This window comes from Neolamprologus brichardi, chromosome 17, assembly GCF_056152115.1.
Source record: "Neolamprologus brichardi isolate AB-2024 chromosome 17, ASM5615211v1, whole genome shotgun sequence".
Taxonomy (NCBI): Eukaryota; Metazoa; Chordata; class Actinopteri; order Cichliformes; family Cichlidae; genus Neolamprologus; species Neolamprologus brichardi.
Window position 1 is genome coordinate 29,348,593 of NC_142120.1, and position 14,220 is coordinate 29,362,812.

The 14,220-nt window shown below is 41.0% G+C and overlaps 2 protein-coding genes across 2 annotated transcripts; one reads left to right on the plus strand and one right to left on the minus strand.

Moving 5' to 3' along the window:
* Nucleotides 1-159: 159 nt before the first annotated feature.
* On the plus strand, nucleotides 160-7,769 carry LOC118453533 (uncharacterized). The gene is made up of 15 exons (XM_087830842.1): nucleotides 160-282; nucleotides 2,214-2,372; nucleotides 2,580-2,621; nucleotides 3,413-3,531; nucleotides 3,826-4,000; nucleotides 4,090-4,215; nucleotides 4,501-4,544; nucleotides 4,636-4,705; nucleotides 4,834-5,048; nucleotides 5,649-5,829; nucleotides 5,999-6,082; nucleotides 6,733-6,878; nucleotides 7,000-7,241; nucleotides 7,327-7,436; nucleotides 7,620-7,769. The coding sequence occupies exons 1-15, from the start codon at nucleotides 160-162 to the stop codon at nucleotides 7,767-7,769; spliced, it is 1,986 nt and encodes a 661-aa protein (XP_087686968.1).
* Nucleotides 7,770-9,557: 1,788 nt separating this feature from the next.
* Nucleotides 9,558-13,990, minus strand: LOC148097974 (uncharacterized). The gene is made up of 8 exons (XM_087831000.1): nucleotides 13,953-13,990; nucleotides 13,041-13,130; nucleotides 12,304-12,593; nucleotides 11,673-11,814; nucleotides 10,954-11,210; nucleotides 10,563-10,878; nucleotides 10,185-10,415; nucleotides 9,558-9,612 (listed from the first exon to the last, which is right to left on the minus strand). Exons 1-8 carry the CDS (start codon nucleotides 13,988-13,990, stop codon nucleotides 9,558-9,560), a joined length of 1,419 nt encoding a protein of 472 aa, XP_087687126.1.
* Nucleotides 13,991-14,220: the final 230 nt, after the last annotated feature.

The following is a 14,220-nucleotide window of genomic DNA, read 5'->3' on the forward strand; positions in this document are numbered from 1 at the left end:
ATGTTTGGTGGTAGCCTCTCAGCTAAGCAAGATAACACTTAATTAGCATGAAATCAGCTTTGAGTCACAAGAAGCCTGCAAAAAAGAGGTAATAAGAATAAGGATAAAATAAAGAACAAGCAAAGGTTAGATACCGTAAACGGTGTCATTTTAGGAAGGATGGCGTGTGAGAAGAAGTCACTGGTCATTAAAGAAAACATTGAAATGAAAGTGTTTTCTTCCAAGGAGCCTTGTAAGGTCTTGATTACACAGGAGGAAGAGGAGGAACACAGCGTTCACCAGGTGTGTCTTTTTAAATACTTCACTACAAGACATTATGTGTGATTTATAAATAGTGCTGACCCCATCAGGAAACTTTTTAAAGCTCATATGATGAGCAGAGTGGTGGTATATCATAATCAGATCCAATATCTTTTGACTAACCTCAGAACTAACATATAAATACACCTTAAAGGGTCGACATCCTACTTCTAGACAGTACAGAGAGGTATTGTTTTAGATACTCACCAAACCTGTTTGGTTTTACTTTGTATGTAGAACTGTAGATGTATAGATGTTGTTCTGCGTTTCCATTCAGACTTTACTTTCACTTGCACCTTGCTGGTACTGGGATGGAAACCCTTTTTCAATTTAGAACTGCTTTCATGGCATTTTTCAACAACATAATTGCTGCAGATTTGTCAGCTACACTCGTGATTCAAATCTCTTGTTCTACCACATCTCAGTTGGTACCAAGTGCACCAAATGTGTTAGAAGATGTCTCCTACATCGTACATGCATACATTTTTCCAATCTTCTGTTCCTGAATCTTTCTGGGACCATGGAAATTGTGGCCTCAGTTTCCTGGTCTTAGCTGATAAGAGTGGCACCTGGTGTGGACTTTTGCTCCTGTAGCCCATATGCTTTCTCACCTCTAGCATCAACAAGACATCTTCATCTTCAATTTTATTTATACAGCGCAAAATCATAACAACAGTCGCCCCTAGACGCTTTTTATATTGTAAGGTAGACCCTATAATGGTACAACAGAGAAAATGAATGGGAAGACAACAATCATCATCAATCACGTAAACGCACATTTTTTTCTTCTTACTCTTAACTAACTGAAGACTTTCTTGAACTACCAAATAAACAAATTGGTACTGTGTTTCTGGCCAAACACATGGCAGCACTTTTGCTATAACTTTGTTTGAATCTAACAAAATAATAATGCAGACATTAGTTATTGACTGCAAGTGAAAATTGTTTTCTTTGCAAATAACTCTCACTGAACTAACACAGACAATCACTCGACGCGTTTGCCATCATTAAATCATTTTTCTGCTTTTTTAAAGAACTTATTTTAACGTTGCATTCAACAACAAAGAAATCCTCTTGAACAAAAAAAAAAAAAAACTTAAAGGGCCAAACTGCATTATATTTCTTCACGCCGATATAGGGATGACGTGAGCCGCAAGTGGCCCTCTGGCCTAAAGGAAACATGTATAATGTAAATGGAATGAACAAATTTGAGTCTGTTAGAAAGATATGATTCCACTGCAGTGCAGTACCTTTAATATCCACTGCATGTTCTCATTGGTGTAATAAAATCTTATGGTCAACAGTATCAATCTGTTCTAGCCGGACAAGCACAGAGATGAGTCCACTGTCAGAGGCCACCATTTGTAACCATTGCTGAAGCTGTTTCTGTACTCTGATGAGCTCTGAAACCTGACCGAAACTCTTCAGATAAGTCATTTCTCTGTAGATGATTAGCTTTACTACTACTCTCTCAAGAATTTCTGATATAAAATTGATGAAATCCTGTTGGTACAGCTAAATAACAATCTGTTGTCAAACCTGTCAAGCAAAAAGCACCAAGTTAGACTACAAGCCACAACATGATCTAATATCACTGATTGTTGTTATTCCAACAATCAGTGTTACTTCAGATACATCACTGAAACTGTTCAATCAAGCAAAAGGACAACTGAACCAGAGCCAAAGCCATAATTTCAAATCACTGTGATTAATCAGCTCTAATCATTGCGGTGAGCAGAATTGTTCTGATGTTGTAGTGGCTCCACAATGTTGAAACTACAACTCATGTATTCAAAACAACAATGGTGTTTTGCTGCCTGATGGTTAATGATGCGGACTCACATATTCTTTTGTTGCATCATTCGTGTGCTCATACATAATAAGCCAGCTCCTTGTCCTCCTCTTGTACACAGCGATACATGGCGAGTTCTCTGTTCTCTGACTCAGAGGAAGCCCATAAGCTGCAAGTCCAAACTCAACCCAGACACCAGGCTGAAACAGATTCCCCAGACCAGGAAGAACCTCAGTGCTCTGCTGTGGTCTGCAAACAAGAAGTAGAGATAGAGCTGGAGGTTAGTAATAAGGCAGAAGTTATAAACCACTTGGTAAGAAAGTAAGACATTTGTAGTAGAAAAAAAGACATCCCATGGTCAGGACCTCCAGGAATGGGCTTTTACTTTACTTTATTGCTTCTCTACAATGTTCATCTTATTTGTATTAATTTTTTTTAGTTCACATTTCTTGTTTTTATTCACCCTTCTTGTTTTTCCTTCCTCTAGGTGATTCCTTCTATCAGAAAGGCGAAGAGTCATCCAGCAATGGTAAAGTCAGGGGATCCTTTATTCATTACTGATATGTCATGACTCTTCATAACATATCACCGACTCAGGCATTTGATTTGCAGCCTGGACTCTAGAGCAGGGATGCTGCATACAAACAGTGAGAGCCGTGCAAACAGTATATAACTATATGGTGCAGTGGTCCAGTTCCCCTACTGGAATTAGAACAAAGCACAGCAATGTTAATTCAAATCAGTTCATACCAAATCAGAACAACAGTTGACTCAAGGAGCTTAAATTGCCTCCCTAACATTGGTTAACGTCTGTATTATATGAAATTGGTTCTTCATCCCAAACCAGGTGGACAATAGCTTCTTCTTTATATTATATTATTCAAAGTGTATTTTGATATATGGGGATGGAGCTGGATTTGGTAAAAAACTGAATTAGACATCATAAGATTGAAATAAAATTTCCTTCAGAAAATATTCACACTTTCAAGTGTATTAAAAAAACCTTTGCTCTCTACATTACTACTACTACTACTTTATATTTTTATTTTTATTGTAGGCTTGACCTTAATATTGATGAATCTGTTCATCTTTTTGCGCAGAGTCAGAAAAATGTTAACTTCAGTCTCCAGCACATTATTTATCATCAACGATTTAAGCTTTTTAATCAAAGTTCAATCAGTTTTTTCAAACTTTATTTTCTGCCAAAATGGAAACCATATTTCCCATTTCCTGCACAGTTTTGCCCCATTGTTACTTTAAGATATTCTCTTGTTCGTGAATCCAACATGTAACGCTGAGGGTTTACTCTGTGTATTTCAGCCATATTCTAACAAAGCTGGTCATCTCAAATGGAAGAGACTGATTCCTCAGAAGAAAAGACTGGTGGTTAAAGATGTGGTCTGTTTACCCAGAGGACACTCTATGTCACAGCTGGACAGGTGAGTGTTTATGTAGGAAAGAATAGCCCTTACTAACCAACAATACTAATAAGGAAGGTATTGGTAGAAATTTTAGATGGGTTATTGGCATTGGTATTTTTTTTAATCTAATGACCAGAATACCATAAAATCTTATTCAAAATGCCATTTTAGGTCAGTGAATGTTTGAGTAGCTCCCACTGTTTCTAAAGCGATGATTGTGGCAATAAAAGGTGTTTACATAGCTCAGTTTGAATCTACTCCACTGAAAAATGTTATGAACAGTAAAGTAAATGTTATTTTCTGTTCTTCCAGACAAATGGTTCCAAAGAATAAAGACCAAGCAGCTCTGGAAGCCGTGGTAATGACTGCTCGCATCACCATTGACCACAGCTGGTCAGCCACTCAGGTGAAGGGTCGACTGGCGATGCTCTTTCAGGGGCACTTTGTAAAACAGGCAGAACAAAAGTTTTCATTTACATATCTGCAGGTGGGTGTGAGATGTGTTCTGCCTGAGGTGTCTTAAAGTCTGTTCATTTTAGTACACAGAGCATTGCTAAATGTGTTGGTTGTTTCCAGTGTGTGCAGAGCTCCAGAGCGCTGTTTGTCCCTGACACCCCTTCAGAGGGCTGGACTGGAGAGCAGGTCCTCAGGATCTCTGAACATGGTGCTTTATATATCCTGAGCCACCACGACTACTCAGAGGTAACTACTGCTGCTTCATTACTAATACCCTGATGTGATCATTATAAAAGTAGGACTTGGATTTGATACATTTTTTTTATATTTCAAAAGCCATAAAGACAACTTTGTGTGTTAAGATTCAGTTTAAAGATCATTTGGCTTCTGTGAAAAAACTGGACACCTTGTTCCTGTGAGCTGGGGAACACGGGATCTTTAATTATTTTGTTTATTTCTCCAATCTGCTTTAGCTTTGCTCAGTCTGCCTCCTTTTTGTCTGTAGTTTATAAAGTTCTCTTCTTCTTACAGACAGAATCTGAAGGGTCAGCAAGTGAGACACTTGTGGTAAAAAGGCAAGAAAACATTTCCTGTGAATACACATTTACATTACTGACAAACTAAATAGCTGCATTATCTGAATTTGTGTGTGTTTTGGGGGGACAGCACAGACAGCTGCCAAGATGGTAAAAGTGAGCTAATAATCAAGCCTCGCATCTGCAGGGATACAAAGAAAGTGAGTTTGGAGGATAAAAGATAAAAAAGTCAATCCTAAATTCAGTTTGTTGCATTATTATTATTATTATTATTATTATTATTATTATTATCTTTGTCTCCTGTTAAACTTGCATCTTTTGTGTGCAGTCCACTGTCGACCTGGACACCATCCTGAGAGCGTTCAGACAGGAGAACGTAGATCCAGGACTGAAAACTCACATCCAGGTGCGGCGGACAGATCTACTCCACGGCGCTCTGGAGGTGGTGAGGAGGCCCGACTTCTGCTTCAGGGCGACGCCTGTTATCTCCTTCAGTGGAGAAGAGCCCGACGGCCACGAGGCCCCTGTCGGGGAGTTTTTCAGGTCCTCACCATTTCCCTGAAATGATTGCTGGAGCTGATGGCCTCAGGCATAAAATAAGTTGTATTGTTTTCTATACTGAAGCTAATTTATTCAAACTCTAATCCAACATAACCGTATGAATTTCATCAAGATTTAATATTCACTTTTTTTTGTGTGTGTGTGTGTGTGTGTGTAATTGGAAAACTGGCTCACAAAAAGATTTCCACATGGACCACCTTCTGGTAGCATGTAGTCTATAATAGGATCATATTCTATACATTTTGGGGCTGCAGTAAACAATGTGAAAATTGTGTCAAATGCTCATCATGATATTTCAGGATCCCAGAAGACAGTGTGGTATTAAACTGATTGTGTTGTTTGATCAACCGTCCAAAACCCCAAATATGTGAACAGATGGTATTTACAGTAATACATTTTTTTTTTCTTTGATGAATGACATAATAATGGCATCTAGGTTTCATTTTTGTTTTGTTTTGTTTGTTTTGGTGCTCCACCATTCTGAGAGAAATGTTCTCAGTTCTTCTGAAAGAGGTTTCCGCCAAAACACCAAAGCATAAAGGTGTCGTTTGTTAATTCATGTCTACATTTCTTCTCATGCAGGCTGATTCTGCTGGAGCTGCAGCACAGCTGTGTGTTTGAGGGTCTTCCAGGAAGTCTGTTCATGACCTGCAACTTCACAGCTCTTGAAGAGAGGAAGTACTATGAAGCTGGGGTTCTCATTGGCTGGTCGCTGGCTCAGGGTGGGCCTGGACTTTGTTGCCTTCACCCTGCATTGTATCAGGTAGAGTCCTTAACTGAATGTGTGCTAGTGTAGGCACTACAAGAATTTGTCATACAGTATTGCCTATTCTTTGCGAATGTGATATTAGATTACTTTTTCTGGTGCCCTGTAGCTGTGTCAGGTATTACCAGCACAATCTTTGTCTGTATGGCTTATTTTACTGTCACAGGTGATGTGTTGCCACAGTATAACATTAGAAGACTTCAACTGGCGGGACATTATTGATACCGAAGTCCAAATCCAACTGAAAGAGGTAGCACACAAGAAGAAAACTCACAACTCTAATTGTAACATATTTAAAAACTTGATATATTGCTGTACCTGTGTTATTATACATGGTTGGTTTGGATAATGATGATTTTAATATAAACCAGTTATATCAAGTACATTTTATTGATGCTCAGTCACACTAGAGTAAAAATAGGATAAGTTGGATGTGCAACAACCTTCTTTTTCATATTTGTGAAGCTCTTCTTGGACACTAAAAATAACTGGGAACTGTGAGTTTCTGTGTAGTAGAGAAAGCAACAGATGACAAAAGACTTTGTAACTGCCAAATGACGCTATTCAATACAGTCTGATAGCAGACTGCATCTTACTGCCATTCAATCACCCTCCTGATGTGTGATAGTCCCTTTGAACACAGGTCACAGACCTGGTCCCTGTCTTAAGTAACCATTTCGATGAGATCACTGCACATACCATGGCAATTGTAGTGGTTTCCTAATGTGACTGTAGCATAATTACAGTGCTGAATAACATCATCTTGCTTCTGCCTTCAGCTGTAGAATGATGAACTGTTTGTATGGCAGTTTTTTTTTTTTTTCTCACCTTTAAACCCTCAGTCCTGTGTACATAATCGCCTTCTGTGCTCCGCACACAAATGTTCCTCTGCTCTCACAGCTACATAGTTGTACTGATGTAAAGCTGCTGTCTCCCAGTCTGTGCGACTGGGTGTCACGCTGTGGGATCCCTGAGATCTGTTCAGCCAACTCTGATGAAATGCCAGCCATTTATAGTCGCCTGGTAAAACACTACATCTACGACAGGTAGTGCACACACAAATGCGTACATCCTACACATGGTGTCGACAGTTTCAACTTGAGCTGCATACAAATGTTGCCCTTTCTAAATACAAAAGTTTAATTTAATCCACTTGCTGTCCTTCAGGGTGACTAAAATGATCTCCCAGTTTACTGAGGGGCTGAATAGCTGTGGTGGGCTGTGGGACATGGTTCAGTCCCACTGGGAAATTTTTGCCCCAGTTATGAAGAGTGCACCGCAGCAGCCTCTGAGTCTGGAAGAGTTCAAGCAGCTTTTTACCATCAGCTTTAGCACTTCAGACGCCCAGCTGAGGGCAGATGAGGAGGCCACAGCTGGACACTGGGAAACAATCCTCACTTTAGTGCGTGGTAAGGTTGGAGGGTGTGGTGGAAAGAATAAAGATGCTCCTAGTGTTTCAGGTTAGATAAAATATGTCTCTGTTTGCACAATCAGATGGCAAGGCAGAGTTTTCCTTTGAAGACCTCCTCACCTTCATCACAGGAGCTGACCGTTTGCCTCCTCTTGGCTTCCCCAGATCCATCGCTCTGTGTTTTTACTCTCAGGTTGGTGTTTAACATAAAAATCCTTAAAATCCTGCCTTTAATTATGATTCAAATTCACAAGAATCACCACCAGCATCAACTGTCCAAGATGATAAAATATAGCTCCTTTTCCTTTGTCTAGAAATGAATCTTTGTCACATTTCCCTCACTATTCTTTTTTTTTTTTTTTCTTTTTTTTTTCAGGATGCCAGCGTGCAAGATGTGCGCCTGCCTCATGCCGCCTCCTCTTCTCTGGAGCTCTACCTGCCAAGGGGAGTGGCTGGGGCTGTGGACCTGCTGGCCCTGTTAAACAGAGCTGTGCATAAATTGCTGCGAGACGGAGAGGACAACTGAAGAGAAGTGATAATGAGATTATGAAGAGAATTCCCTCTCACTGGAGATTAAACGTTTCTGTGTGATGTTAACAACATGACTAAAAGGATGCAATTTGCTCTGTGTGCACTTTGGTGCTGGTGACACGATGCTGTATTAGACCAGTGTTTGTATTTTGTAAAGACCTCAGAGTCTGATGGTTTTAAACCGTGTAGTGTTTATAATAGAACCTGCGCACATTTTCTGATAAGTAGAATCATGTATTTTAAAAGAACGGGAAGGAATGATACTCAACACACAAGGTCTTAGATATTTTTGGCAGGGCCAAGTCAGCTTTGATGGATCCATGTTGAGTTTATTTGTTGATGCAGATAAGGTGTGTGTGTGTTTTCTTTCATTAGTTATTAAAATGGCACTTACGAAGAGCACATTTAACGTTGAATAGCAAGCTATGTTTTCACTTTCTCTTGTATTTTCTAACAGCTGTTGTTCTTGATATTCTGTATATGGGTATAAATCTGCTTTAAATTCACAAGTTGAATAAAGTTTCATTTTAAAAGAATTCTGAAAGAATAAATGATACAAAGAATGGCCATTACAAATGGTTATATCTCTTTATTCAGAATAATCAGAATCGGATATTTCTGTGTATATGAGACTTTAGTAGCAGGAGTGACAAGTTTGTAAAATTTAGTCACAGTTTAAAGTGCAGTACAAATCAGCAGACATACAAAAACAAATTCTGAAAAACAGTAAAAAAGTGTGTTGTTGGTCAGTAATATCTGAAAACGGATTTATTTTCTTCATTAAGGTGCAGTATTTATGCACCAACGGTAATAGTTTTCCTTGTTTTCCATGTGGAAAAGCCGAGTTAACAAGAATTTGTTATGGAAATTTAATTAAATTCTATTGACACGGTGAGCAGTAAGCTAACACCTTTCAACACCTGTGGAATTCTCACCCACTGAGTGTCACCCACTTTCTCAGAGGCCAAGCTGTGTGTGCAGTACAATTAAAGCTGAATGCTCTTCCGGATCTGTACTTTTAAATGACTCATAAGTGATATTACTAAAACATGTAACCAATAAATAAATTTTTTTTTGTTTCAAAGCATATAAATTATTTGATTTCCTAGTCACCATTTCGTCAGTGACATCTGCTTCTTTTGGTCTAAAATAGGAGAAGTATTGACATTATTAGCCAGCTGCCTGGTTTGAGATGCCTATTGTACTTTACAAGATGATAAACCAAAAGCACATTTGTAATTCATGGGACCTACAGTATTGTGTTTCTGCAGTTTGATTTAATTTCAGAAATTATCATGTAAGGGGATTGATATTTAAATATGATCTGCTTTCACCCAGGTTTAGGTTTCATACATTCACAGAGCAATCCAAGCCCATCTGGTTGTCGACCACTGCAGCACAGCTGATGTCTCCTTCTCACACCAATGTACTCATCATTCAGGATATGATGAAGCGACTGAGGCAAACTGCTGCTCCGGATCATGTTGAAACAAATTTACTAACTCACTGTTAAACTCTTGCCTTCATATTTTCATTTTTGACTTGTGTCCACATTCAATTTTTATGCTCCAACTTTTTTAATGTTTGTCACAGAGAGAATGTGGGGTATTCCATTCAGGACCTTGGTGTTAAGAAACTAAATGGAAAGAAAACACAGAGATTAAACATTTGAATTTTTAAGACATGATTTGTGTGTGTGAAATTACTGATAAGTCAAGAATGTACGAAGCAAACTTTAAGATATAGCTATACCTGTTCAAGAAGGGCAATGATGGTTGCATTGCTAACCTGTCCGTATGTAGTCATCCTTATCTTTAGATGTGCAAGTGCTTGTGGGCCTGTTGGAATTGAATTTTTTTTTAACAGTATAATTGGTAAGTGTAAAGCCATTATACATCATAAAATGCATTTGATTATTGCTATAAGGCACATTTCCCTCAATACTGAAACAATTACACTATAACATTTTTAGATTTTTAGATGAAACCAGGAGTCACAACAGCGTTTGAGGCTTTATGGCTTTTCCTATAGTACTTTGTGGGCCGGTCTCTAGTCAAAATGCCTTGGCCGTTTTTTTGTCCCAGTCCAACCCTGGGTGGGGGAACTCCAGAACAGTAGAGTAGATTCAAACTGGTGTCCTGTGGATTTTAGATCCACCGCAGCTCATTTAAATGGCTAAATTACCTCCTCACCATGTCTTGAAATTCTGCAGTGGCCTGGTAATGAACTAATCATTTGATTCCAGTGTGTTGACCCAGGGTGATATCTAAAACCTGCAGGACTTCAACCCTTGAGGCCTGGAGTTCCCCACCCTAGTATTAGAGTGTGAATGTTGGAAGGACAACAGAAGGTAGGAAGAGAAACTGTTGCACACATTAAGTACTTTTCTGAATTAATTTAAATCACATACTTTGAATGGTGGTTGACCCTTCTGTAGGGGTTGTGGTGCTTTGTGCTGCAGTTGCAGTTGTAGTTGTAGTAGTTGGCGCTGCAGTTGTGGTTGTTGGTGCTGTAGTTGTAGTGGTGGTTGGTGGTGCAGTTGTGGTGGTGGTTGGTGCTGTAGTTGTAGTGGTTTGTGCTGCAGTTGTGGTTGGTGTTGTAGTTGTAGTGGTTGGTGCTGCAGTTGTGGTGGTTGGTGCTGTAGTTGTAGTGGTTTGTGCTGCAGTTGTGGTTGGTGTTGTAGTTGTAGTGGTTGGTGCTGCAGTTGTGGTGGTTGGTGCCGCAGTTGTAGTGGTGGTTGGTGCTGCAGTTGTGGTTGGTGCTGTAGTTGTAGTGGTGGTTGGTAGTGCAGTTGTGGTTGTTGCTGTAGTTGTAGTTGTTGGTGCTGCAGTTGGGGTTGCTGGTGCTGCAGTTATGGTTGGTGTTATAGTTGTAGTGGTGGTTGGTGTTGCAGTTGTGGTTGGGGCTGCAGTTGTAGTGGTGGTTAGTGTTGTGGTTGTGGTTGTTGGTGCTGTAGTTGTGGTTACTGTTGCAGTTATGGTTGCTGGTGCTGCAGTTGTAGTGGTTGTTGGTGATGCAGGTGTGGTTGGTGCTGCAGTTGCGGTTAGTGTTGCAGTTGTAGTGGTTGTTGGTGCAGTTGTAGTGGTTGTTGGTGCTGCAGTTGTTGTTGTTGATGCAGGTGTGGTTGGTGCTGCAGTTGCGGTTAGTGTTGCAGTTGTAGTGGTTGTTGGTGCAGTTGTAGTGGTTGTTGGTGCTGCAGTTGTTGTTGGTGATGCAGGTGTGGTTGGTGCTGCAGTTGCGGTTAGCGTTGCAGTTGTAGTGGTTGTTGGTGCAGTTGTAGTGGTTGGCGCTGCAGTTGTGGTTGTTGGTGCTGTAGTTGTAGTGGTGGTTGGTGGTGCAGTTGTGGTGGTGGTTGGTGCTGTAGTTGTAGTGGTTTGTGCTGCAGTTGTGGTTGGTGTTGTAGTTGTAGTGGTTGGTGCTGCAGTTGTGGTGGTTGGTGCCGCAGTTGTAGTGGTGGTTGGTGCTGCAGTTGTGGTTGGTGCTGTAGTTGTAGTGGTGGTTGGTAGTGCAGTTGTGGTTGTTGCTGTAGTTGTAGTTGTTGGTGCTGCAGTTGGGGTTGCTGGTGCTGCAGTTATGGTTGGTGTTATAGTTGTAGTGGTGGTTGGTGTTGCAGTTGTGGTTGGGGCTGCAGTTGTAGTGGTGGTTAGTGTTGTGGTTGTGGTTGTTGGTGCTGTAGTTGTGGTTACTGTTGCAGTTATGGTTGCTGGTGCTGCAGTTGTAGTGGTTGTTGGTGCTGCAGTTGTTGTTGGTGCTGCAGGTGTGGTTGGTGCTGCAGTTGCGGTTAGTGTTGCAGTTGTAATGGTTGTTGGTGCAGTTGTAGTGGTTGTTGGTGCTGCAGTTGTTGTTGGTGATGCAGGTGTGGTTGGTGCTGCAGTTGCGCTTAGCGTTGCAGTTGTAGTGGTTGTTGGTGCAGTTGTAGTGGTTGGCGCTGCAGTTGTGATTGTTGGTGCTGTAGTTGTAGTGGTGGTTGGTGGTGCAGTTGTGGTGGTGGTTGGTGCTGTAGTTGTAGTGGTTTGTGCTGCAGTTGTGGTTGGTGTTGTAGTTGTAGTGGTTGGTGCTGCAGTTGTGGTGGTTGGTGCCGCAGTTGTAGTGGTGGTTGGTGCTGCAGTTGTGGTTGGTGCTGTAGTTGTAGTGATGGTTGGTAGTGCAGTTGTGGTTGTTGCTGTAGTTGTAGTCATTGGTGCTGCAGTTTGGGTTGCTGGTGCTGCAGTTGTGGTTGGTGTTATAGTTGTAGTGGTGGTTGGTGCTGCAGTTGTGGTTGGGGCTGCAGTTGTAGTGGTGGTTAGTGTTGTGGTTGTGGTTGTTGGTGCTGTAGTTGTGGTTACTGTTGCAGTTATGGTTGCTGGTGCTGCAGTTGTAGTGGTTGTTGGTGATGCAGGTGTGGTTGGTGCTGCAGTTGCGGTTAGTGTTGCAGTTGTAGTGGTTGTTGGTGCAGTTGTAGTGGTTGTTGGTGCTGCAGTTGTTGTTGTTGATGCAGGTGTGGTTGGTGCTGCAGTTGCGGTTAGTGTTGCAGTTGTAGTGGTTGTTGGTGCAGTTGTAGTGGTTGTTGGTGCTGCAGTTGTTGTTGGTGATGCAGGTGTGGTTGGTGCTGCAGTTGCGGTTAGCGTTGCAGTTGTAGTGGTTGTTGGTGCAGTTGTAGTGGTTGGCGCTGCAGTTGTGGTTGTTGGTGCTGTAGTTGTAGTGGTGGTTGGTGGTGCAGTTGTGGTGGTGGTTGGTGCTGTAGTTGTAGTGGTTTGTGCTGCAGTTGTGGTTGGTGTTGTAGTTGTAGTGGTTGGTGCTGCAGTTGTGGTGGTTGGTGCCGCAGTTGTAGTGGTGGTTGGTGCTGCAGTTGTGGTTGGTGCTGTAGTTGTAGTGGTGGTTGGTAGTGCAGTTGTGGTTGTTGCTGTAGTTGTAGTCGTTGGTGCTGCAGTTGGGGTTGCTGGTGCTGCAGTTGTGGTTGGTGTTATAGTTGTAGTGGTGGTTGGTGCTGCAGTTGTGGTTGGGGCTGCAGTTGTAGTGGTGGTTAGTGTTGTGGTTGTGGTTGTGGTTGTTGGTGCTGTAGTTGTGGTTATTGCTGCAGTTATGGTTGCTGGTGCTGCAGTTGTAGTGGTTGTTGGTGCTGCAGTTGTTGTTGGTGATGCAGGTGTGGTTGGTGCTGCAGTTGTGGTTAGTGTTGCAGTTGTAGTGGTTGTTGGTGCAGTTGTAGTGGTTGTTGGTGCTGCAGTTGTTGTTGGTGATGCAGGTGTGGTTGGTACTGCAGTTGCGGTTAGCATTGCAGTTGTAGTGGTTGTTGGTGCAGTTGTAGTGGTTGGCGCTGCAGTTATGGTTGCTGGTGCTGCAGTTGTAGTTGTTGTGGTTGGTGCTGCAGTTGTAGTTGCTTAAAGACAGTGAGTCAAGCGCAGATTAGAATGACTTAACACCATGAAACTTTCAGCCCATAATTTCAGTAACAGCCGCAGACTGCTGGCCCCTCTCCAAATAACTCGACAGAAAATAATCTGTCTACTAATCTTAGTAGCAACTCAAAGTCATTCCATGCAATCATTTGATATTGACAGGAGTTTCAAGTACAAGCTTAGAAGCACTAACTTAAGGTAAGCTTTATTGAACATGTTAAGCTTTATCTTGAATATGTGCTGTGTGGTCAGCAGAGAATGAAAATATTTAACTTCACTTAGTTTCAAAGAAGCCATCTGTAGACAGAAAATTTGATTTCTAAAAAACATGAACTGAAAATGTTTTTTATATGCCATATCATTACATATATCATACACCCAATCCAATGTTACAGTTTAATAAACTGTCATTAAACCTACTCATCCAAGGTGCTCTAGTCATATTGTTACAATTTAATAAACACAAATAAATTCCCCAACTTATTTGTGTTTATTAAATTGTAACAATATGACTAGAGCACCTTGGATGCTCTAGTCATATTGTTACATGGGATCACTGAAGTGTTCATTCTCCAGGAGTTTGTGCATTCCAGTGATCCCAGGATGTATGTTCTCGGAGGTAACCAAAATTTTGCTCACAGTACTACAGTTTAAAAAAAAAAGATTATTAATATTTCGTGGAGTCTGTGCTATTATCATTTTGTTTTAGTATTGTACTACATTTGTTGTAGTTGAATCACTCCAATAAAGCTGTCTAATATAAGAAAGTACAAACAATGCTATAACTTGCAATGAACACTTACTTTGTGCCGAAGATGTCTGAAAATATGCCAGCAGACATATCCAGCAAAGTATTCTTTTATCCATGATGAACTCTGCTACTACTCACTACTCCCAGATTGTCTCAGACTCTAGCTGTGTGTTTTCTGTGTCTGCACACTTTACTTAGATGAAATGAATTGCTCCTCCCTCCACTATTAAAGAGTGTCACATGACCTGAAAAACCACAAACCAAAGGTATGTGCACTGAAACTTACATCTTTATATAATGCAGGTTAACTTAAATAGTAA